Source organism: Maniola hyperantus, chromosome Z, assembly GCF_902806685.2.
Source record: "Maniola hyperantus chromosome Z, iAphHyp1.2, whole genome shotgun sequence".
NCBI classification, from domain to species: Eukaryota; Metazoa; Arthropoda; class Insecta; order Lepidoptera; family Nymphalidae; genus Maniola; species Maniola hyperantus.
In genome coordinates, this window is record NC_048564.1 from 4,311,764 (window position 1) to 4,338,748 (window position 26,985).

Genomic DNA, 26,985 nt, shown 5'->3' on the forward strand with positions numbered 1-26,985 from the left:
GCCGGGAATCAATTCCCAGTTCTCCTGTTTAAAATACAATAGTACTGTGCTATGTTATCTGTATATATGCTGTGTTATCACTGTGCGTCGTAGAAAAGCTTATATTTAGCGCAGCTCTGCAGAGCATGCGATTTCATTCAAGCTACTGCTGGCTTGAATGCAACGAGGCGGTTGTGAAACGAGATTAAAGTAAACAAACAATTGCCGCCTCGGTCGGTAACATACAGATAGCACTCAGTGTTACTTTAAAGGAAACCTGCAAAGCATCCTTATTTAGTGTGTTGCTTCCTTTATACCTAAATAGCTAATGCCCGCGACTTCGTCCGCGTGGATTTAGGTTATTAAAAATCCCGTGAAAACTCGTTGATTTTCGGGATAAAAAGTAGTTTATGTTAGTCTCCGGCCTTTCGACTATCACTATGCCAAAAATCAAGTCGATTGGGTGCTTAGTTAGGGCTTGAAGGAAGGAAAAACAAACACAATTTTGCATTTATAATATTAGTATTTTAGTTTTTTTATCTATATAGACTATTGCTAGACTGCGATTACACCATCACAACAAGCAGTAGGAGATGATAGGTACAGCTGAAGGCCCGCCTGCCTAGAAGTCTATTTACTCTTCTTTTGAAGGTACCAATATTATAGCTAGCGGAGGAAACGGAAGCCGCAACATGTATGTTAAGACTAATTACAATAAACGTGTTTATTTTTGGTAAGTTTTACTTCAATGAGGGTATTCAATGAACATGAAACATTGTTTAAGGGATTTTAGCCATGTTTGACCGATTTGCGATTTGGCTGAAGAGGGTTTTTCAAGGTTTGGAGAGATTCGTGAATGGCTGCTCCTGTGCCCAACCTCAGTCCGCCAGTATTTTTATGTTTATTTTATTTTATTGAACCACCAACAGAATCATACAAAAAAAATACATTATTCAAATCCTAGTTGCCAAGTCATTATATAATTCAAATAATAGGTGGCTACCTCATGCAAATTCAAGCGGATAAGTCTTAACGTAAGAAACACAGAGGTAAGAAAAAACAAAAAAAGATTAAGGAATTATTTAATAATTCCTTTTAGGGTTCCGTACCTCAAAAGAAAAAACGGAACCCTTCTGTCAAGAAACCTACAGGCTACTTCCCGTTGACCTAGAATCATGTCATCAAATTTGGCAGGTAGGTAGATCTTATAGCTGACATTTGGGGAAAAATCTGAAAACCGTGAATTTAGGGTTAGATCACACAAAAAAAATTAAACTGTGGTCATGAACTAATAATTAGTATTTTCAACTTTCGAAGTGAGTGACTATATCAAGTGGGGAATCATATGAAAGGTCTTCACCTGTACATTCTAAAACAGATTTTTATTTATTTTTATGCATCATAGTTTTTGAATTATCGTGCAAAATGTCGAAAAAATACGACTGTAGTACGGAACCCTCATTGCGCGAGGTTGACCGGTTTTTTATTGTGATGTAACCACAAATTATAAGTTATCCAAGAGTAAATGTAGAGTTATTCTCGGATGACAGCAGCGTTGGTGAAATTTGGCCTAAGAGCGATCACGCACTGATCCGTGAAAATACAGGCAGATATGAAAAATATCTACGACATATTATGTCATAAGCTACCATACAAATAGTTCTATGACTACTTCGGAACGTATTTTCACGGATTCGGATCGTATGCAGTACGTACCGTTCTTACGCGCGTATAAAGAAACGTTCAACATCAACGACACATGTCAGCCAATCAGGATCGTTTCCTTCAGATGTCAACGTGCACGATATGAGAGCGCGCCAAAATAACGGCATTTAAATCGTCCGGATTTGCAGTTTCATACAATTATGTTTTCTAATGTGTATGATGTAAATAATGAATGAAAAATGCATGCATATACCTACTGTAGTTATTCTGAATATTCAAAACCTGGTAAGTAAAACAGATTCTTCGGAAAGTCTTAATCACCACACCTCCGGAGCAACGCAATAGTATAGAATAGATTTTTATTCAAATAAACTTTTACAAGTGCTTCAAAACCGTCAAAGAATTTACCACTGGTTTGGAATGCCATTCCAATTCCAATACCAAGAAGAACGATCAAGAAACCACAAGAATGTCAGCCAATCTTTGCTATTGTGTATAAAACATAGTGGTTTTAACAATTTTGGTGTTAGACCTGACGATTACTACCTGACTCAGTATGTAGATAACAATAAGATAGCCTCACTGCCTCCTCCTCTAAGTTCGCAAGTTTGGCGAGCTATCGGGCTAACACTAGAGGAGTACCTATAGTATTTACCGTAGATAGGTGTAACCGCGAGGCGAAGGTCGCGGGCCCACGCGCTGCGCAGCGATGAAGCGGTCAGCGGGTGAAGTCAGACTCCGATCTCAAAAGTCAAGTCAGACTCAGTCGCTTGCGCGGGAATCGAGGCAACGCATGCGTTCTGTACATAGCGCGTTATAGCAATTGCTCACCGCCGAATGCAATCACTTTATTTTCCGTTGCGTAGATTTTGTTTTTGTAAATAATAATAACTTTTGTTTGACAGGACTCGTACAGTAGTTACTATTTCCAAAGTGTGGTTTATATTGTTTAGATTGTTTTACTCCGGACGATACGTTCTCTTGCGAGGTTGGTACTAATATTTCCTATTTTATGATATTATTACAAATAAACGTAGGTATTGTGCCGGTAGAACTTGGCATGTAATCAAAGATTTGAAGCAGAACACGTGCCACTCGAAAACATTAACTTCCCCAATTCATTATGTTCCGTACACAATATCATATAACAAGTTTTGATGGAGACTGTAGAGTGTGGGGAAAATAGAGTTGTTCTAAAGGATGAATGTATAAACGTGTATTTATTACTATAATATTCTCCATACATGAATACGTTTAATGGCACCAGACAAATGTTTTGATATAGTCTAATCATATTTCATGTATATAATATATAAAAGGAAAAGCTGACTGACTGACTAGATCAGCTCAAACAAGTAGACGAATCGAGCGTTTGGTATGCAATATAATTATTGCTATTATGACGTTGGCATCCGCTAAGAAATGATTTTTCAAAATTCAATCCCCAAGGGGTCAAAAAAGGGGTATGAAATTTGTGTAGTTCACGCGGAAGAATACGCTAGTTTTAAATATAAGTGAACGAATTATATTATCTTTATTAACTGCCTAATTACTGAACAAGTTTGATTACTCAATATAGACAGACGATGCTGTGATTTCGTCCGTGTGGATTCAGGATTATTAAACGTCCCAACAGAACTTTTCAATTGGTCGGGTTAAAAGGTAGCCTATATCCGTATACAGATGCAAGATATCCTAAACTAAATAGATGATGCCCGCGACTTCCTCACCCACTTCCTGCTATTTTTTTAGGGTTCCGTACCGCAAAAGAAACAAAACACCCTAATATAATCACTTTTTTATCTGTCTGTTTGTCTGTCTCTTCATCTGTCCATCTGTCGTGTCAGTCAAGAAAACCTATAGGGTACTTCCCGTTGGCCTAAAATCATGGCCAGGTAGATAGGTCTTATAGCACACGTAAGTGGAAAAATCCGAAAACCGTGAATTTGTGGTTACATGATAAGTATTTTCAACTTTCAAAGTAAGATTACTATACCAAGTGGGATATCATATGAAAGGGCTTTACCTTTACATTCTAAAACAAATTTTTATTTATTTTTACGCATAATAGTCTTTGATGTATCGTGCAAAACTTCGAAAAAATAGACTGTAATACGAAACCCTCGGTGCGCGAGTCTGACCCGCACTTGGCCCGTTTTTTGAGATCATGTGTAGCAAGCTGGAATGTAGATGCAGTTACAAAATCTGCTAAACTGCACTATCACTTATTGTTTATATACCATCACATAGATTCCTTTTCTTTCAATATTCCTTTCAAAAAGAAGTAGCGAATTGTAGCGTAGGTACAATATATGCCGGTGCGACTAGATATTTATTTATGCAAGTCAGGTCAACAGCGCAACAAAAACATTTTCTTTTATAACAACATAAACTATGACCTAGCACATACTCGAAAATAGTTTCTTATCTATTTTAGATGCTACGCGAGACAGTAATTGCAAAAATTGTTTGTTAATATTGTTTTATATGCATGGTTTTTGATAGACATAAATAGATGCTCTCCCGAACGAATTTCAGCCATGGGGTCAACCTCAACGGAGACTATTAGATAGATACATTCAAAAGTCAATTTACCAAATCCATGAACACCGATATTCAAAACAAATCTATTGAGACACATAAAACGTGGAATTTTAGGTTTTCACTGAATATTGGCTGTTAAGATTAGGTTCCATGGTTCCATCGATCATTGAATATCTGTCAAAAGGCTTCTACGTTGGCTCAGTTCTACGAAATTCGAATGATTTTCAATTTCCAAATATCTACTACCTAAATACTGATTAGCCCTTTTGTATTATATCCTTACGTAGGTATACTGCTATGACTACATCATGCGCGCGCCTTCGTTCACGTGGACTGGTTGGTTAATTATTATTTTTTATCTAGGTCGAAAGTTCTTAAAGTTTTTCTTCTTAAAGTTGAAGGTTGTTTAAATTCCGTGGGATTTTGGCATTTTCCTGGATAAAAAGTATTAATAAATAAAAGTATTATGGTGGTCTCCAGGTTGCAAGTTTTTGCGGTGCGAAATCAGTTCTGCAGTTTAGGAACTGATATAAAAATTATTATAACATATTAAAACTAAAAATCGGACGTCTATCTCATTTGTCTCACATCTGCTGGACCACTTTGCAAAAGCGTAGGAACGTTGTGGACAGAAATTTCATTTTACTTTGTAACATATTAAAAATTAGTAATCTAAATATATAAAAGGAAAAGGTGACTGACTGACTGACTGATCTATCAACGCACAGCTCAAACTACTGGACGGATCGGGCTGAAATTTGGCATGCAGATAGCTATTATGACGTAGGCATGCACTAAGAAAGGGTTTTTGAAATATCACCCCCTAAGGGGGGTGAAATAGGGGTTTGAAATTTGTGTGGTCCACGCGGACGAAGTAGCGAGCATAAGCTAGTATGTCATATTAGAAAAGTACACGACACTTCCCATTAATTCTGCTATGCTTTGAGTAAAAGGTAAAGTAAAGTAATAGTGAAATATTCTATAAATTAATTAATATTGAAGAAGGAAGATAGTGTAATTACAGTTAGCTCTACTTCGTACCATCATTCGCGTTATTCATCGACAACAGGAAATATAAAAAGCAAATACCTATGCACTTCAAATGAAATGCGGATTTTTAATAAAATAATAAGACCTATTCATTGAATTTAAAGAATAAAATAAGACTAAATGAAAGCTTTTTACTAATACTGATGTAACATGTTTGCTTTAAAATTTGAATATATAATTTGAGTCTATAGTAAAACGGTAATAAGTTTCAATAACTGTGCTAGCTTTTCTTAATACAATGGCTATCATATACATATATTATAAAAGCCGGCCCGGATGACACTAATGGACTAAGAGCCCGTGAGGCCCAGACCTTCGTTATTTTATAAAAGCTGGTGAAAGTTTCTATGCGCATTGTCCCCAACACAGGGAGGAACGATTAGCGACTATGAAGTTTGGATCATGGTGGCCTTGACAGAATAATAGGTACGGGTAACAAAGACATATAAAACGTCATCGTCAAAGTTAATTTTTTTAATATTTTTTGCCATGCACCCTTAAATTTAATAAGTCACGACGACTACGTGCGTAACTGCGTTTGCACACGATGACTTCAATATAAATTACAGATTCTAGCGGTCGCCGTCGATTAAATCGCCGAGCGACTAGTCGACCGTGTGTAATGGGTCCTGAGTATTTTGTTTTGCCATCATAAAAATGAATCGTTCGTATTAGTTGGTGGTTATAAAGTTTTAAAAATTGGATCATGTTTTATTTTTTTGAACTTTATCTTGCTAGGCTACGGTTACTTATAAGATTTTACCGTATTCGAGACACTCGTTTACACGACGCGACGACAATTTCCATCTGGCTGCAGTTACGTTTCACAAGTACAACTGCATGTACCCTACGTGCACCAAATATGAGAGACAAGATTGTTCGTGTGAACGATACAACATGAACATATGATATTTAAGCGCCAATGCATGTCAAATTCGATAAAATCGAGCCGAGAGGCGTCCTTCTCGGTGTCAACTTCGGACGGTATACGGGCAAAATTACATTTCTCGAACACAGCATTTTCCTGCATAGACTCCATGTGAACAATTTAATATAATTTCTGCTGTCACAGCTCTATTCCATAAAAACTCGTGTACCGTACACGAGAAAAATATTGCCGTGTGAACGTAGCCTTATGTGAAATAAAATAAAATTTGAAATAACCGGGCGTAGATGGAAGGTGAAGTCCAATTCAAACATCATCGCGTCCCGCTGTCCACTGTTGCGAGCTGTAAGTGGCGGAAGCGACCAGTTACATACTAACTCAATTACTCGAAACTTTGTAGCTCAAAGCAACGAATGTTCAATCCTACCACAAATAACGGATAACTTTCAAAAATATGCATACCTACCTATGAATATTTTGGTCGATGGCAAAAAATAAATAAAACCCAATTTCATGCGTTCAGGCTATTCCCAGAATTCGTTTCACTACTAGTAAAAATGGACAGATATTTTTTCTAATTTAACTTCTAGTACATACATTTTTGTACTAGTAGCGAATCCTCATCAGCTGTCAATAAAAAAGTGAAAAATATCTCACCTAAATGTTCCGATTACAGTAAAGCACTTAATGTTTCCAATATGAGGAACTTAATTGGATCGTTTCAAAGTTTCTGAAACTAATGTATTTAATGTACATGAATGAGAAAATTTACCGGAAAATTGGACCGGTACATAGATAATCTTCTTAATATATTATAAATGGAAAAGGTGCCTGACTGACTGATTTATCAATGCACAGCTTAAACTACTGGACGGATAAGGCTGAAATGTGGCATGCAGATAGCTATTGATATGACTTAGACATCCGTTAAGAAGGTTTTTTGAAAATTAGGTTACTACTTACTAGTTTAAATGTTAGGGTTCTGAAAATTCAACCCCTGGGTGTAAAAAGGAAATTGAAATGTGTGGTAGTCTACGCGGACGAAGTCGCGGGCATAAGCCAGTATTATATAGTATGCAAGTAGGTTAACATTTAAATCAAAACTTAAAGTGCATATTTAAACTAATCTGTAAAACTAAGTACTAAGTTATAACCACTTGTATGCTCAGACCAATCAAATTGCTGATCCTGCGAGTTTTGAGTGAATAAACTTGGTTTGCTTTATGAACTTATTTCATTACGTGAGTCAGCAATAAAAGAAACTGGAAAAAGAAATAGCTACGTTTAATTCTGAATACTTTAGTTTTGCTTAATGCAGAATATTTCAGGTGGAACTAATTGCAACAAAAATAGTTCTTACGTAGTAAATGATAAGTAATAAGCTGTAAATCAACATACCTACTAATAAAAATATACATCCGTTGTGTTACGCAAAATGCGTTTTTATGTGCTTATTTGTCTGCCTCTTTAATCTCTTTGCGGATAACGCGGGCCTTAACTTCATTCTCGGGTCGAAACAAAAATAGTTATACTAAGCACGTGACAGATAGAGATGGCAAACGAGGTATGAGGCGGGGGAACGCCCCGCACACCCCCACGTCACCCGCGCTATTCCGCTCCGAGTACAGTGGCGAGTCAGTGTCCTTGGCCGAGTACTCGGTTGGTATAAGCACTTTAACGAGTGAATTTCGGCGCAATTTCTCAGGCATAGCACTGTCTCGGCCGAGTCACATTTTACTGTCTAGCTTCACTACTCGGTAGGTGTAATCTGCCCATTAGCGCGGGGTCTATGCGGGTATGCGGGGTGTCCCACCCCGATTGCCATCTCGACTTGCCGCGCACACTAGGTATTAGGTTTTACGGCCAAGTGACCAAGTCTTCAATCCTAGCCAGGAGTTAAGAAGTTGGCGGTGTTTCATCACTTGAAGGATTTCGTTGTTCCACTATAAGACACGGAACGCTTCTGTATTTGTTTAATTATTAATTACCTACGATTCTGTTAAAATAGAGCAGATACAAATAACGTGTCATCGCCGTAGGCGTAAAGTAAATAATGTCGAAATACGAGTTCGTTTGTGGCACTGGAAATAGATCTATTTACCTGGCTGTTTATATACAAGTTAAGGTTTAATGCAATACTGTTTTAATTGCAAACGTTTGTGGGCTAACTCAAAAGACGAAACGTTCAAATTGAAACCTAAATTGCATACCACTACTACACGAATATAATCACATTTAAAATATGAGTAGGTAAATAATATTTAAATGAAAATTAAGTACTCTCTACATGTTAGTACTAATGCTTTATTTTCAATGCATAAGGCATAATATATACAAGGTTAGTTTTAGTATACGTAAAAACCGAAACACGTGTCGTTTTTACGTAAAGAATATATATCCAAAATCTCAAAAATATTTAATGAAAATTTACGAAGTTATAAGCTTGTTGTGTTGAGTAGTAGTTCTCGCAATACATAGTCACCCTAAGCGTCCAGCTGTGAGCGAACGGGACGGTTGGCGTTGATCGTGCGCGCTCATGCTTGTGCGTCTCGAATCAGCTGATGCATGCGCTCGTTAATAGTAAAAAAAACATAGAATAGTAGAATATTATACGTACTTTTTAGAACCAACTATTTTAGGAAAACTCAATATAATCTAAAAAACCGGTCAAGTGCGAGTCGGATTCAAAGCGAAGGCTTCTGTACCATCTTACAAGAAATCTTAAACCAGTGTAGAAAAAATGTATCGCTCCAACCGCTGTACAACACTACAAGCCAATGACATGTGATTTAAGTAAACTAATTATTTGTTCGTATCAACTTTTTTTTTGTGATGTAACCACAAATTCATGGTTTTCGGATTTTTGTCTTGTCTTGTGCTATAATATTTTGCTACCTGCCGAATTCCATGATTTTAGGTCAAAGGGAAGTACCCTACAGGTTTTGATTCCCTCGAATTGACAAACAGACAGACAACAAAGTGATCCTATAGGGTTCCTTTATCCTTTTGAGGTACGGAACCCTAAAAATCTATAATCTATAATATAAAAATGAATCACTAAATGTGTTGCTCATCGCAAATCTCGAGAACCGCAGAACCGATTTCGCTAATTCTTTTTTTATAATACTCCTTGAAGTACGAGAATGGTTCTTACGGAGAGAAATTTTTAAAAATTTGAATCGACTGTTAGGCGGAACGAAGTTTGCCAGGGCAGCTAGTATCAGATAAAATCTCGATCTCACCTATGTAGATGACGCAATACTCGATAACGTCACTTTTTGATATAACGAAACCTTGAATATAGTGCTAATGGAGAAGCTATAAAATTTTAATACAAACACATTTTTAAACGGAAATTGAAATGTTTGAGGTATCAACTCTCAAGACACTGATTTGTAATACCTAATCTCTACAAATACAAAAAACACATTAATTTATTTTATTCAATGACAAATTAGGCATTGACTGCGACCTCACCTGGTGATAATGACGATGCAGGCAAATGGAAGGCAGCTAACTTGGTAGAAATATTGTAGTTTTAATCATATCCTAATCGATTTCAAAGTGAAACTGTACTGGAACGTTAAATCGCTCAGCGGTACGTATTTAAGACTTTGATGGCAGGGCCTAGCCTCGACTGAAGCCGGACCATAGGCCAGACCAGAAACAATTTAGAAATTATGAATTCCCGAAGAAGGAATCGATCTCAAGACTTTCCACTAATTAAAAGACCACAGCTAGTTCACACAGGTCGTCAAAAAACATTAACGAAAAACACATGAAAAAGAATCGGTTCGATTCTGAAGTCTTTCTCTAAACTTAATTTAGAGTATCTGCATACTTTTTCTTTGAACATTGCTAAATAGAACGGTAAATGAATTTTAAACTAACAATTGCCTTCAGAATCAATATCAATATACCTACATATATCTATGTATTTTACCAGCACTCAGAGTCGGCACACTCTTGATTGGTATAACTATAGATGGTACTTTCATAACTGAAATATACTATTATACAAACATTTCAAAAGCGCATAGACGGTTTTATGTTTCAAGCTCACGGCAACAATACAATCGCTTCAACTTACACTTAGGTTCTCGTAATTCCTACTTATCGGATATCGTCAACTGAGAAATAATGTCGTGATAACTATTTTCTAGAATAATAACAAAGACGTTTTATACTAAGTAGGTATAGGGAAGTAGTACAGTTTATCAAACAATCGTTGCCTGAGTAAATCATAGGCAGTTACGTTATTCCTATTTACACTTATGTTAACCTCAGGTATTATGTATATATGTATATACAAAAAGTGAACCGCTGAATGTGTTGCTGATCGCAAATCACGAGAACAGCTGAACCGATTTCGCTAATTCTTTTTTTATAATATTCCTTGAAGTACGAGGATGGTTCTTACGGAGAGAAAAATTTAAAAAAAATCCTGAAAAATAATCGACTGTTAGACGGTACGAAGTTCGCCGGGGCAGCTAGTTTCTTATATTAATTATTATTCACTTAAAGAATAATTACTTTTGAGAGGAAAATTATGTAGCAAAGGGCTACTGGTTCAACAATTTTATTACAATTAATAATCGAAATGTGTTACTATTAGGGAGGATTTATACCAAAACGTGCCGGGCACGGGCCGTGCCACGTTTGAAGCGCGGATGAGTCACGGATTCAAAACATTACGTACATTTTATATGAAGCAGCTTATTTTTCACCGTGCCGTGTCCGTGATGCCTCCGTATCTCGGACGTGGCTCGGACGTGCACGTTCATATTAAACTCGGTGTAATTTGAACGTGAGGCATGTACGGGGCTCAGAAAACTCGTACACAGCTCGTGCCCGGCACGGTCAAACATAAATCATCCTTTACTAATAGTTGTAGGTAGTAGAAATAGAAACATTCTTTTTTATTCAAATAAATTTTAAGTTTTGAGCGTTTTAATTAATTAAAATCACTTGCTTTTACGGTAAAGGAAAACATCATAAGGAAACCTGCATGTCTGAGAGTTTTCCGTAAGGTCTCAAAAGTGTGTGAAATCTTCCAATCCGTACTTGGCCGACGTGGTAGACTATACGTGGTAGACCAAAACCGAGAAGGGTTTTGGTGATTCTGGGTGAGCTCTGTAGTGAGCCGGCGATGGGTTAATCATGATGATGATGATTCTGCGTATTAATTTAATTAACCCTTGGCTCCGATTTATTTGTTTATGTTAATAAAAGCATGCCCCAATTGATATATTTTTCTCAATTAGTCAATTTCAAAGTGAAGCAATTATATTTCATAAAAGCTTTTTAATTGTGAGTCTGGTCAATTTTTATTACAGTCAAAATAAGATCTTAGTTATAAGTTATTTACAGGTTAATTAACCGCAATTAATTAAAAGTTACACAGAAAACTGATGATAATAAATAATCGGTTACTTTGATTTAGCGTTTGTGGACTACGAGAAATCCTTCGATTCTGTGGAAACTTGGGCTGTATTAAGGTCTTTACAGAGATACCGGCTGACCGACTACTAACATATCCAAGTACTGAAGTGCTTTTACGAAAGCGCTACCATGTTAGTCCAGAATCCAGATACAGGACCAGACTACCGAGCCAATCCAATTGCAGCGAGGAGAGAGGGGAACGTGATCTTCGTAGAGCCTAAATAAAACTGACTAGATTCCGAAACGGCGGTTCAAACCCCAACCTTTGTACTATTGTCGTACCTTCTTCTAGCGCAAGCTTCACGCTTAATTGGAGGGGAAAGAAAAACATTCGTCATAATTAACATGACTAGTATTCTTTATAAAATTAAAACTTTTAAAAAATCCTCAAAATTCTTTGCCGATGACATAGTCATTATTCCAGACACTCTGAAGACGTAAATGCAATGCTCAATAATCTTAGCAGAATTTCTGAACAAGTGTAAGAAGAAAATGCTTATGAGGCGGCTCAACAGAGAGGCGAAACAAGCGCCTTAGCACAGACAACTCAGGAGCGCACTATCGTAGGACAGAATTACTGTCTGTCTGTTTGAATGGACAACGATACTTTTTATCCCAGAAAATCAAAGAGTTCCCACGGGATTTTTAAAATCCAAATCCATGCGGACGAAATCGCTGGCATCATCTAGTTAAAAATATTTTAATAATGTATCATTTTAACATACCGGTGTTCTCCGTTTACACTGACGCTTAATTTATTTTACCGTTATTTTTTTGTGTTTGCTGACTGGAACATTTTAACCCACCTACTTTTTATGAATCCGTTTATAAGGTATCCACAATCCACATTTCAGATTTTCATTCAAACTTTTACTATTTAGAAACGAAATCTACATTGATCTCTCAAAATATATGAGCATTATACTTATATTATGGTAATACATTATGATAGGTATATGGAGCAGCACCTAATATTTCCATATTAACTACGTCTCGCTATAAAAATACGCTCTTAAAATAGAAAAATATATATATTCACACACGCTCCACAAGCTCTTTTGATATGAGCATGATATGAGTCACTTTTTGACACAGCAAAAAAAATATAGGTAGGTACAGCTATGTTCCATTATTCGATGATATGAGTCAAAATTTTTAAGAGTATTTAATTTTCATTCCTTAAAACTTACTTTTGATGTTCTACTTACTTTCACGAGACCGTTCGCCGAAAATAAAGATTAAGTTCGCACAAACGTGTATCCAGAAATATAATTACATCGGAGCGAACCATTCATGTCCAGACAGTAAAAATAAATCATTTACCAATTTCACGGGCAAAGCAATCTGCATTGCAAACATAAATCCAATACTATCTATCTTTAAAACTGAAGTAGCGGCCCGGCAAGTCGTAATTAGCATAGCCAGAAGACGCGTCAAGAGTGTTGTTGTCTTATTAAAACACATTCTTGCGTTATACATAAATATCAAGACCGTAATCTTGAAGGGTGCGGCCGGAGGTGAAGGAATGTCAATGTTAGTTTGGTTTAAAATGTGAAATAAACAATTAAACAAATAGGCTATGGAGCTAATTTTGTAGTTTTTACCTAGCTGTGCGTTATTCACGTGTAGATTGTGAATAGAATTCAATTTATCGAAAATATAATGTTTTTACATAAAAGGAGGCACATAAAAGGCCTCCACTAAAATTTACAGAAACTACCCAAGCAAAGCCGGGGCAACGACAGCTGGTTTGATAATATGAGAGATAACATTCACTGTTGGGCAAAATATAAATAGGCAAAAAGATATAGGGATTTATCAACCAAATCTCTACATAGTATAAAATAAAGTCGCTTCCCGCGTCTGTATGTATGTATGTATGAACGCGTAGATCTTTTAAACTACGCAACGGATTTTAATGCGGTTTTCACCAATAGATAGAGTGATTCAAGAGGAAGGTTTATACCTATAGTTTAATTCTCAAAAAATTAGAGATCCCTAGAGAAATTGAAGTAATGTGAATTAGGTCGGAAAAAAATCCTCTCATTTGAGAGTTTCCGAGGCAATGACACCTCAATGACACCACATTATTATCTACATTGCACCCATGCGAAGCCGGGGTGGGTCGCTAGTGATTGATAAAATTCAGATTCTAATTTCACAAACTCTATCCAGTATCTCTTGACCGCAATGTTAACGAAATATTTTTAACGAAATAGTGTACACCCCAATATCTACTAACTCTAGCCGAAAACTAAAAAAAGGGATATACGTTTAGTACATAAACTTCATCGACTATATCAATAGTCAATTCGGTATCTACGCCGCTAGCCTTGCTAATATCACATACTCGCCTCATTTAAGTCACTCGTGGGCCACCTAGCCTATCTGATAACGCAACCGATAAAGATATACCTATCTGACTCACAAACGTGCATTACTCTTTCAGTGTTACACGTCTCGCAATATTTATTTGTGCTCATCATTATAATTCAGAGAAATACACCTAGCCAAACACACTGTAGGTAAGTGATTTCGTTACGGTTTAAACAATAAAGTGATGTGTAAGTAAATAAAATGTGAGTTACTGAGAATTCATTGCTACACTTCAGTGAAATAAATTAGTAATTAGTACGTATCGTACACGACAGGTCGAAATTGCAATCAGGGAGGGAACAGCCCGCACACCCGCACATCCCCCGCGCTAACCCAGTGCGGGGAGCGCGGATGACGCCCCGATTGCCATCTCAACCTGTCGCCTAGTAAAGAATTTTTTAAGTCTTTGAAAATTTATATGTTGTCGTCGTCAACCCACACATGTCCACTGTTGGACATAGGTATCTTGTAGGCACTTCCACACGCCACGATTTTTCACCGCCTACTGGATACAACTCCAGTCCAGCTAGTGACGGGGTCTGTCAACGCTGCGTTTTTCGGCGACAGGCGTCCCGACCTTGAGGCCCTAACATCAATCAGTTTTTCGAATTATGTGTCGAATATTCCTTTCATTGTCATACACAAAACGGCACGGGGAATTTCTAACACTCTAAAGTTACGCAACCGCTTCGAGTGGTCGTGCAGTTGTCAACTGCTGGAACAGTTTACAACGACTTTTCGAGTCCCGAACGGTCCATGTAGCGCTCTTATTCACGTGCAGTGCAGTTTAGTACGTTCGGCAAGTTTTAATTAATCATTGCATCAAATAAGAGCCATTGGAAAACTAATTAAACGTGTCCCTACAATATATATTACCACAGCCTCGAAATAGTATTTCGTTAAACTGTGATATTACATTCTGATGGTAATATTGCGCTCAAAAGGAAATTCCGCGCTGCGCTCTGTCCTGAAATGTAAATTCATTTATTGCAATGCTAGTTTCAATATAACTGATGAAATGTTTAATACCTGGAACGGAAGTGGACACGTTAGTACGCACGGCGTGTCAAAGCGACGTTACCTTCAAACAGGCGGTATTCAGCATGTAAGCTCTATTGTTTAACTAAGGTTTCATCAGACTAATGGTATTACGGAAGCCTGAATTCAATATGTAACTAAGTAACTTTAAAGCACTAGTTGATGCCCGCTGCTTGAAGCATCAAGAGTACAATCTATTTGATATAAGAGTATTTTATCGACATTTTGCACGATAAATCAAAAACTACTTACTAGATCTCGTTCAAACCAATTTTCGGTGGAAGTTTGCATGGTAATGTACATCATATATTTTTTTTTAGTTTTATCATTCTCTTATTTTAGAAGTTACAGCCCCGCCCCCCTCCTGTAACTTCTTGACTCACATTTTACCACTTTGGAAGTGTCTCTCGCGCAAACTATTCCGTTTACAAAAAAATGATATTAGAAACCTCAATATCATTTTTGAAGACCTATTCATAGATACACCACACGTATGGGTTTGATGAAAAAAAATTTTGAGTTTCAGTTTCAAGTATGGGGAACCCAAAATTTTTTTTTTTTCGTGTAAAAATGTTAATGCGGTTCACAGAATACATCTACTAACCAAGTTTCAACAGTATAGCTCTTATAGTTTCGGAAAAATGTGGCTGTGACATACGGACGGACGGACAGACAGACAGACATGACGAATCTATAAGGGTTCCGTTTCTTCCCATTCGGCTACGGAACCCTAAAAATCACATCGATCCGTTGCGACGTGATAAACCAACACATCAACAAACAAACACACTTTCGCATTTATATATGTAGTAATAGCAATATACATACTTCTATTGACAGTACCTATGTTAGCTTGCTTATGCTCACGCCTAGTCCGCGTGGACTACATAAATTTCAACTCCTTAGGGGATGAATTTTCAAAAATCCTTTCTTAGCGGATACCTACGTCATAATAGCTACCTGCACATGCCTTTCAGCCTGATCCGTCCAGCAGTTTGAGCTGTGCGTTGATAGATCAGTCAGTTAGTCAGTCCGTCAATCAGTCAGTCACCTTTTCCTTTAATGTATTTAGATGATAGGAGAGTTGCTTCTTGACCAGGGAACTCCTCAATGGTTAACAGCACATACACAAAATGTTGTATACGCATTCAAAAATGATAACCTCCTCAAAGTGTCACCATGACATGGCTACTGCCTTAAGGTTGGCTCCTAACGAGGTAACTCCTCAACGGTTAGCAGAGAAGAATTGTTTTCTTCTTTTTAGAGCTTAATATTCTGCGGCGCCATGTAGAGTGCGTGTTCGCGTCTTCGTCATTGAAGCCGAGGCGTTTCATGTCCCTTTGGACATTTGTCATCCAGGTAGTTTGTGGTATTCCCCTACCCCTCTTTCTTGTAGCCATAGAAAGGCACTTCTTCACCACATAATCGTCGGGCCTACGCATTACGTGTCCGTACCATCTGAGCCTTAATTCTGATATTTTGTCGGTTATGGGTGCAATTTTAAAGCTTCCTCTTATATATTCATTTCGTACTTTGTCTTTGAGTGTTACTCCTCCCGCCCATTTCAGCATACGCATTTCAGTGGTGTGTGGTGTTCATGGGTCTTCTTAACTGCCCATTTAAATACATTTAAATAAAAGCTTGTTTTTCAAAATGTTTTTTACTGTAATTTTTTTTTCAGAGTACATCAAGGATTGCGATGGTGACATGAAATGGTGGGAATGCGTTGGGCGTCATGGTGGCACCTGTTGTTGGTGCTGCAGGCGGCTCTAGCGCAGCGCGCGGTGCCCACGGCTTGCGACGAGGACGTGTGCCGCTGCGACTCTTTCACCAGGCTGATATGCCATTGTACAGATACCGTTAAGGTAGGGACTTTAAAAAATCATCAAACTAGAAATTACTGTAACTTACAAAAGTTTACCGTTGAGCTTTTGAGCCTCAATGGGTCAAAGGTTAAGGAGCGGACTGAATTCCGAAAGGTCGGTGGTTCAAACCCCACCCGTTGCACTATTTTCATATCTACTCCTAGCACAAGCTTTACGCTTAGTTGGAGGGGAAAGGAGAATATTAGGCCTGATTAGCATGGCTAATATTCCTTGAAAAAAACCTATACTCTAAATATTAATTCGGTGGCAATTTGACGATGTCATTTTTATACATCAGCGAAGTTATTTGTATGAAAAACAGTGTGACCACCACCTGAAGTTCGATTTCACCCCAAATAAATTAGCTGTCAGAATTCCACGGAATGAAATTCTGTTTCGTAGTTCATTTTCGAGTGCCTTTTGCGCCCACGAAAGTTCGATAGCTTTGAGGATGCAATCTTGACTTAACGTTGAACATTTCTAAGTTTGTTTTTAGTTCATTTCAATTTTATTCATCTTGATGTGTCTAAAAGTACATACTTAATTTTGATTGTGAATTTTTCAAAAAATTCTTTCACAAAAAAGTTGTCCTTAGGAACTCAACAAAAAACCAGCCAAGTGCGAGTCTAGACTCGCGAACCTAGCGTTCCGTACTACAGACTAGTCGTATTTTTTCGACATTTTGCACTAAAAATCACTACAATCTCACCGGGTGGTAAGTGTGGTGATCATGCAGCCTAAGATTGGAGCGGGCCCTCCTGGAAGTATGGCAGTTTTCATTAAACCCTTACATACCCTTTGGTTTCCACACAGCATCGTATCTGAACGCTACATCGCTTGGCGGCACGGCTTTGCCGGTTTGGTGTTATGGCGGCAATAGAAATACACAGCCTGTGAAACTTTCATCTCTCTACTTATTCATACATATATACGGTTCACGAGATACAACGCGCTGACAACCAAATATACGGGACGGACGGACAGTGGAAACTTTTAGCTCCCTTCGGGTAAAAAATATATGTTTAAATCTAGAAATAAATGTTTGTCTTCTTGTCCGTTTGTTCGCGGATCGCGTTCATCCGGTTGTGTCGAACCCTCATACAGTAATTAACACTTGCGTTAAATTTTCCGATATGGTACCTAACCATCAACTTGAGTGGCGCGAGAGTCGTTCAAACAAAAGCGGCATTTTAGTAACGTATGCCGAGCTTTAAGCTAGTCTAAATACTTATATAAAAGGAAAAGGTGACTGACTAACTGACTGGCTGATCTATCAACGCGCAGCTCAAACTACTGGACGGATCGGGCTGAAGTTTGGCATGCAGATAGCTATTATGACGTAGGCATCCACTAAGAAGGGATTTTTGAAAATTCAACCCCTAAGGGAATGAAATAGGGGGTTGAAATTCATGTAGTCCACGCGGACAAAGTCGCGAGCATAAGCTAGTATAGTGTGAAACACGAAATCCGGGTGTTTGACTTTCCTCTTACCGACTTTATTTTATAAAGTCGGTAGTAAAGTAAAAAAATGTCAGCGATAGACATCTGTCGCGTTCTAACTTTAAGATTTACTCTTTAAGAAACGTAGGGAGAAGATGTGACAAGTGATTATTCATCACGTTTTTAATAGCAAATTGTTAACAGCGTGTTAGACAGACTGATTTTACTAATTACTTTACACTTGCATTTATCACCTGCACTTTTTTTTTAATTCATTCTAAGTACAGGTTTAGCCGCAATCATACCTGATAGAAAATGATGATGTGACCTAAGACCGTTTACCTAGAAGATGCCTATTCACTGTTGTTTTAAAGATACCGGGTGATTACGTAAAACGTTGCAGTAGCGACAGCAGTAGCAATTGCGACAGGTCATTTGCTGTCTCTCTTCTTCTTCTTCTTATTTTGCTTTGTGGCTATTGCTGTCTCTCTCTAACCGGACGTTTGACAGCAATGATCGCGAGATTTACGCCTGACGCAAGCCTGTCGCGAGATACGTAATCACCCCGCCGGTAGGTATATAATTGGTAAGAAACACATATGGTAGTATTCCAAACCTTAGTCATACTACTCAACTACTTGCTACTTAACAAAGTGTATTTGCCAATGTCAAATAGCGTATAATCTGAAAATGAATCGCTAAATGTGTTGCTGATCGCAAATCTCGAGAACAGCTGAACCGATTTCACTAACTCTGTTTCTTAATATTCCTTGAAGTATGGAGATGGTTCTTACGGAGAGAAAAATTTAAAAAATTTGAATCGACTGTTAGGCGGTACGAAGTTCCCCGCGGCAGCTAGTTAATTAATAAATGTAATAGAACATTTTTTGCCCACAGGAAATGACGCTAAGGCCTGAAGGATCATATCGCGTACCCTCCACGGCAACAGCTATCATAATTGAAAATTGTGAACGGGTGATATTCCTAACGGAAACAGCACGTAAGCTCACTCAATTGAGATCAGTGCAATTGAGAAACATTAGCAACGTTGTCATTAGCGAACGTGCCCTCGCGTGGTCGCCTTTCTCCACTGACAACGAAATGAATCCAGGATTAAGAATAGAAATTACCAATAGTACAGTGTATGAAATTTCCTCTCATGCGATTCAAGGGCGCGTAAACGATATACTTATAAGTGATAGCCATATATTAAGCCTGAGGCCCTTCGCCTTTTCTAGTCTCACCGGAGTTAAAAACATAGAACTTACCAATAATATATACAACAACGTAGAAATACAAGCATTCAAGAAGTTCACGACATCAAACTTCGTTCTGCGAGGCGGCATCGCCAGGATATTGCCAAGCCGATTCCTATCAGATGTAGAAGTTACTAACTTTTTTCGAATAGAAGGAGTTACGATTGATCAGTTATCAAGTTTAACATTTCTTGTCAGTTTACCAAAGAGAGTATTGATAGAAAATAATATAATTGATACATTAAATGCAGACAGTTTTCGTATAACTTCGAGGGGTCCTGTCACATTTAGAAATAATACTGTTACGACGGTTGGTAAAGGTGCATTTCTCGGCTTCACAGTGGACAAAGATACAATAGCATCAATGGGTCGACAGGAGCTTTTGATAGACAACAATACAATGACCACCGTATCGCCTACGTCGCTCTCCTATAATCAGTCTACGCTATCACTTCGCATCGATGGCTTGAATCTGAACGAGAGATGCACGTGTGAATTTGCAGAAGTTTGGCGTGAAATATTGAACTCGCAGGGAGGTATCATTAATTGCTGGTACGACCTTGAAGAGCACTTCGTGTCGATCCCGACATTTATAGACAGTCGTTGTGGTGCATTTAAGCAAACATTTTGGATTTTTGTGGTTGTGGGTATAGTGCTCGTGTTATTGATAGCTGGAATTGTGATATTTTTTATTGTGAAAAGGGAAAATGAAAAGAAGAAGAAGCTACAAATTGTGATGCCTGATGGGAAAACTTACAGAGAGACAGAATTCCACATAGTTGTAGAAAGAGCAGAGCTCCTGACCACTAATTTATGAGAGTTCAAAGTGAATTGTCTAACCTTCATGGATCTCTATGATCGGATTATCCGGTTGTCAGACTGTTCGAGGAAAATTTTGCGTAGATTGCGAATCGCTACCTCAAGTCGGGAATTATGATGTAAGGAATAAAAAGTGCCAAGTATATCTTAATGTCTATCAGTATTATGCGAAATGTTAAAGTTATAATATGTTATACCATTGTTCGTTTAAAATTGCTGATTAAATTATTTTGATATAATTGGAACATTTTTTTAATATATTGCAAGCGAATTGAATTTAAAATTTATATTTAATGAAATTAATATATATATTATTTATATTAATGAGTTTTAGCTTCGATTAATAATTACACATACAGATACGTAATGACATAAAAGATGTTAACATATTATCATCTAATAATAGTCCGATCGGTCGAAAACACTAGTCCCCGCTCCGCATCGTTTCAGTGGAAACGCACTCTTACTATAGACTTATAGAGCGATACTTACCATAATATTTACTGGTTTATGAAAATAATTGAATAAATAACTGATGATAACATCTGATTTAGCATTGACATTATGAACTTTCCTGCGAACGTGATATCTCAATCAATACTTACTTCTTACATAACAAGCGATCGCGAATGTATGTTTCATTTCTGTTTATTTAATATTCATATCCACTGCTAAAATAACCTGTCTGCCTGCTGCTAAAATAGCTTGCACGATGTCAACTGCTAAAATAACCTGCAAATCATCGAGCTGCATTCATGACCTTTAAAATATATCCCAAATTATTATAACTAAAAGCAAACTGCCTCTGAAAGTCTAAAGGGACTTTTTTCTATTTTGAATGTAAAAATTTAATCACTATACTGCGACTAAATGGCGCGTCATGTTATGAACGTGTGAATCTACTAAATTTGAAGTACTCTCGTAAAATCATTTTAGCATAATGAGTTTTCCTTTCCGAGCATACTAAAAGTTCTGCGCTTAGCGTTCATTTTTATAAATTAGTATTTACTTTTTGATAGGCACAGTTAGATTCTGGAACAGCAGATTTGGCATCAAGCGTCAAGTAATGTAATGTCTAGAGACAGGCTACAAAGAAAATGCGGCGTGGTTGCATACGATTAAAAAAGCGAATTTTCTTACAATGAGGTAAATGTAAGATGACAAAAGTATTGGTATTAAACCCAAACAGGAGATGTTCATTGAGCACGTATCAACGAGTGTTGAGATTACAACACAGTAGTTCCTTTATCCTAAAAAACATATTCTGAACCAAGCCGCACGCAAAGAATTTTTCAGTACCGAATTGGTGCGTATGATTTCATTTTCGTTTCTGTGGCGAATGCGAATTTAATTGACTATGGAAAGTACGCTGCGTGCGCCTCGGTTTGGCTGTAATTGGCAAGTATTATAATCAATCAGACCTAACTTTAAAAAGGCACAGTACAGGTTGGGCCAACGTGTTAGACGAAAGCGCTGGCGGTTTTTAGTCATTGAAGAAGGAACATTCGCAAACATATAAAAGAGTAACTACAAAAAGGTGTTATTACACGAAATTAAATTTTACCGAAGAGCTAAAAAAGTAAATGAAAGCTGTTTTTGTACAATTACTGTAATTGTAACTCTGGAATTGTAATTAATTTACCTTTGTAATGTATTTCCTTCCGTCAAAGGGTGCCTGGAAGAGATCGCTTTAGCGATTAAGATCCTTGTATGTTTTTTTCTAAGCTGTGATATTGTATAACCTGTGATAGCCTAGTGGTTAGGACGACCGCCTTCAAATCGGAGGTAGGAGGTTTGATCCCGGGCACACACCCTGTTGGTGAAATGGAACGCAGCCCATAATGTAAACGTTTTGACACTTCGCTCTGTTCTCTTTGATTTTATGTCTCCGCCGCGTATAATGTGTTTTTTGTAAAATCCTATTTAAATCAGATAATTAAACAAGTTTAACTAGTTCAAAACCCGACTTTAATTCAGACTTTCAGGTTATGGGCCGTCTCATACCTAATAACAACAAAAATGACAACAAATAATCATTTAACTTTGTGTGAAAAACTAAAAGGCCGGGAAAACTACTCCACGTGGAGCTTCTCTGTGAAGGCTTTGTTACAGTTAGAAGATCTCTGGGAATGCATCAATGATGTCAAGCCGGACCCAAAAAGGGACACAAAGGCAAGATCAAAACTCATTTTATTGATTGACCCCACTCTTTACGTGCATATTAGAGAGGCCGATACGGCCAAACAAGTATGGGACAACTTGTCACGGGCATTTGAAGATTCGGGTTTAACTAGGAAAGTAGGACTCCTGAAAGACCTTATTAATACAACTTTAGAAAATAGTTTAAACGTGGAAGACTATGTAAATAAGATCATGACCTCTGCTCATAAATTGAGAAATATTGGTTTTCAAGTTAATGATGAATGGCTCGGGACATTGATGTTGGCAGGGTTACCCGATGTATATAAACCTATGATAATGGGTATTGAAAGTTCCGGTGTAACAATTAGTGCAGATTTGATCAAAACTAAACTTTTACAGGAAATTAAATCATCTGACACTACCGCATTTTACACAAACAGCAAAAGTAACCCTCCGAAGCACCAACAGCAGTCAAAGCCGAAGGGACCTAGGTGTTTCCGGTGTAATAAGCATGGCCATCTGAGCAGAAACTGTTGGTTTAAGAAGAATAACTCTAATAATCATGATTCTAATAATGGATTTATCGCTGCTTTTTCAGCAACAACCCTAAATGATTCGCAGAGCTGGTACGTGGACTCTGGCGCCTCAATGCACATGACAATGCACCGAAGCTGGCTAGAAGATGAGATGCCTCCACCTGTTAAAAGTATAAGGATAGCTGACAATAAAGCATTGTCCGTAGAAAGCTGTGGCAACATCACAATCCCAGTATTCGATGCTGAAGGCCACTCGAGGAACATTCAGGTTAGAAACGTTATTTATGTACCAGAGCTCAAAACTAATTTAATATCAGTCAGTAAAACTATAAAAAATGGATGTAAAGTGGAGTTTGATGCATATGGTTGCAAAATATTAAACACAAAAGGTCAAAAGGTAGCAAACGCCACTTTAACAAATGACATGTATAGACTTAATACTGCTTACAAGGAAGGTCATGCCATGCCGGCTCTTGCAGAAAGTGATACCTATCTGTGGCACCAGCGTATGGGCCACCTAAACTTTACTGACATAAACAAAATACCTAACTGTACTACTGGTGTAAAATTGTCTCCGATAAAAGAAGATATAACTTGTATAAGTTGTTTAGAAGGGAAGCAGAGTAGGCAACCTTTTCCAAGTGAGGGCTCCCGGGCAACTGAGTTGCTAGAGCTCATCCATTCCGATGTATGTGGACCGATGCAAACAGCAACACTTGGAGGTGCGAGGTACTTTGTCACTTTTATAGATGATTTTTCACGTAAAGTATTTGTATATGTAATTAAAAGTAAAGCCGAAGTATTTGAAAAGTTTATTGAATTTAAGAACATGGTAGAAAATCAATTAGAAGGTAAAAGGATTAAAAAATTAAGGAGCGACAATGGCCTTGAATATAAAAATAACAATTTTGAAAATTATCTTAAAAAATATGGTATTTTGCACCAAACTAGCAACCCATACACTCCTCAACAGAATGGTTTGAGCGAAAGAATGAATAGAACTATTATTGAACGCGCCAAATGTATGATATTTAATGCTGAATTACAGAAAAACTATTGGGGTGAAGCTGTGGTTACAGCAGCACACATCATCAACCGTTCGCCAACCAGATCGCTCTCTTACATCACGCCTGAGGAGGTGTGGACTGGCAAGCAGCCAGATTTAAGTCACATGAGGATTTTTGGGTGCAAGGCCATGGTGCACATACCAAAAGAACGTCGCCAAAAGCTTGATGCTAAATCACGTGAGTTAATTTTTGTTGGATACAGCAACTGTGTAAAGGGCTACCGTTTTATAGACCCCCAGAGCAAACAGGCAATAACTAGTAGAGATGTTGTATTCCTGGAGTCCACTGTAAAAGGAAATAAAATTAATAATAAAGTAAATGATTTAGCAATAGAAAACAATACATTACAAAATAAAAATGTTAATTTATCAAAGGAAAAAGTAAATAAAAAGCAAGATACATCAAACTCACCATCAGATACTATTTATGTACCATTATTTGACGAAGATACAGAAGAAGAGAGAAGTCAGCCTGATGATAAAATTGATGAGTCAACGTCCTCACACCAAGATTCAAGTCAATCATCAGACTATACTAATCCTGATGATGAAACGTACATACCTGAAGAAAGTTTCAACACTCCTATACATGTGAACATTCGGTCTCGGCGAAATGTGGTACACAAGGAAGACACTATATCACCTCCTCCTTCTTCTTATATATGCATGAACAGTGAATCAGCAATGAGCATTTTAGACAGTGACCCACAATCCCTCACCGAAGCTCTACAAAGCAGTAATGCAGCGTTGTGGAAAGTAGCGATGAATGAAGAATATCAGTCATTGTTGAATAACAACACATGGATTCTTGTAGATTTACCTAAAAATAAAAAGGCTATACCTTGTAAATGGGTATTCAAGACCAAAACTGATGAGGAGGGCAAGGTATTCAGGTACAAAGCTAGACTTGTTGTGAAAGGCTACTGTCAAAAGAAAGGCATAGACTACCATGAAATCTATGCTCCAGTGGTACGCTACTCTTCAATGAGGTATGTCATTGGCTTGGCAGCTAAATATAGTTTAAAAATTTACCAAATGGACGCTGTCACTGCCTTTCTACAAGGAGACATAGAAGAAGAAATATACATGTCACAACCGCCATGTTTTGTGGAAGGCGACAAAGTCTGTTTATTACAGAAGTCAATATATGGCTTAAAGCAGGCGAGTAGACAATGGAATAAAAAATTAAATACAGCTCTCCTTGAAATAGGTATGTTTCGCTCTAAAGTTGATCCTTGTATATACTATAGAATAATTGATAAAGAAGATATGTTATTTATAACCGTTTATGTTGATGATTTACTTTATATATTTAACAAAGAAGATACAGCCTCTATGATAAAGAAAAAATTAAATGAAAAATTTCATATGAAGGACTTGGGCGTAGCGAAACGGTGCATCGGCTTTAGAATAAATCAAAACAATATTCAAAATGAAATATCATTGGATCAATCTCTATACATAGAAAGAATACTTAGTCGATTTAATATGAGTGATTGTAAATCTGCATACACACCTTGCGATGCCAATGTGCAACTAAAGAAAGCTGATAGTAGTGAAGAAATATTAAGGAATATTCCATATCAAGAAGTGATTGGATGTCTGTTGTATCTATCACAAGGAACCAGACCTGACATTGCTTATACAGTCAATATGTTAAGTAGATACAATAATAGCCCAACATCTCAACACTGGATTGCAGTCAAAAGAGTACTTAGATATTTAAAAGGAACTTTGAATACCAAACTTACCTTCAAAAAAAATGATTGCAACATTGTGGGCTACTGCGACGCAGACTGGGCTACTGATGTAGAAGACAGGAGATCATGTTCTGGATATGTATTTTTGTTTCAGGGTGCTGCAATAAGTTGGTGCTCTAAAAAACAGCCAACTATTGCTTTATCTAGTACAGAAGCTGAGTACATGTCATTGGCCACTGCTATACAGGAAGCTATTTGGTTAAAGCAGCTGGAAACAGATTTTTGGCCTCATCTTTCAGGTACACCTATCTCTGTTTACTGTGACAATCAAAGTGCCATTAGTATTTCAGGGAATGACGCATACCATACAAGAAGCAAGCACATTGATGTCCGCTACCACTTCATAAGAGAGAGGGTGACAAGCAAGCAGGTTTCCGTACTTTACAAGAGCACACAGGACATGGTGGCTGATGTTCTCACAAAGGGTCTGCACCGGCCTAAGCACCTACAATTCACCAAGGCAATGGGTCTGCGTTCAGAGGAGGGTGTTGGTGAAATGGAACGCAGCCCATAATGTAAACGTTTTGACACTTCGCTCTGTTCTCTTTGATTTTATGTCTCCGCCGCGTATAATGTGTTTTTTGTAAAATCCTATTTAAATCAGATAATTAAACAAGTTTAACTAGTTCAAAACCCGACTTTAATTCAGACTTTCACACCCCTAACTTTTTGGAGTTATGTGCGTTTAACTTGCTTTAATGGTGAAGGAAAACATCGTGAGGAAACCTGCATGCCTGAGAGTTCTCCATAATGTTCTCAAAGGTATGTGAAGTCTACCAATCCGGACACGGCCAGCGTGGTAGACTATGGCCAAAACCCTTCTCACTCTGAGAGGAGCCCCGTGTTCTGTAGTAAGCCGGCGATGAGTTGATCATGATGATGATGATGTTGTTGGTGCAATAAAAAATAAATAAAAAATTTAATTTAATTTTGTAATTGTAATTGTATGAAATCACAAACTTTGGACTTAATTTTAGCACAATTTAGGCTGTTTTGCTTGAAGTTCGAATTTATATTCGGTGGGCCCAAAAACTCCGGACATTTTTGAAGCTGCATATAAATTAAAAAAGAAACAAGGATTTTAGACTATAGATTTAAAGATAATCACACCGTTTTGTTTG

General features: G+C 37.5%; 2 protein-coding genes and 1 long non-coding RNA gene across 14 annotated transcripts in view; 1 reads left to right on the forward strand and 2 right to left on the reverse strand.

Annotated features, from left to right (window-relative positions):
• The window catches only part of hiw (MYC binding protein highwire), a 136,557-nt gene that overhangs the window by 75,958 nt on the left and 33,614 nt on the right, over positions 1–26,985 (reverse strand). The gene's annotated exons all lie outside the window — the stretch shown is intronic.
• On the forward strand, positions 2,395–20,601 carry LOC117995299 (uncharacterized). 5 transcript variants are annotated; one of them, XM_034983289.2, is made up of 3 exons: positions 2,395–2,632; positions 16,662–16,845; positions 19,183–20,601. In XM_034983289.2, the coding sequence occupies exons 2-3, from the start codon at positions 16,693–16,695 to the stop codon at positions 20,356–20,358; spliced, it is 1,329 nt and encodes a 442-aa protein (XP_034839180.1). In that variant the 5' UTR covers positions 2,395–2,632; positions 16,662–16,692; the 3' UTR covers positions 20,359–20,601. The 5 variants fall into 5 exon arrangements, with proteins under 5 accessions (XP_034839180.1, XP_069365192.1, XP_034839181.1 ...); XM_069509091.1 differs by lacking the exon at positions 2,395–2,632 and adding an exon at positions 13,934–14,091; XM_034983290.2 differs by lacking the exon at positions 2,395–2,632 and adding an exon at positions 13,990–14,087.
• LOC138404587 (uncharacterized) lies at positions 23,836–24,643 on the reverse strand. Its single transcript, XR_011238480.1, has 2 exons — positions 24,517–24,643; positions 23,836–24,390 (listed from the first exon to the last, which is right to left on the reverse strand). It is a non-coding gene; the product is annotated as an uncharacterized lncRNA (long non-coding RNA).

Excerpts from the sequence above, each read along its gene's own strand:
- LOC117995299 (XM_034983289.2), top strand. The coding sequence starts at position 16,693 with ATGGTGGGAATGCGTTGGGCGTCATGGTGGCACCTGTTGTTGGTGCTG. Across the intron at positions 16,846-19,182 it reads ATTGTACAGATACCGTTAAG|GAAATGACGCTAAGGCCTGA; the intron begins GTAGGGACTTTA and ends TTTTGCCCACAG.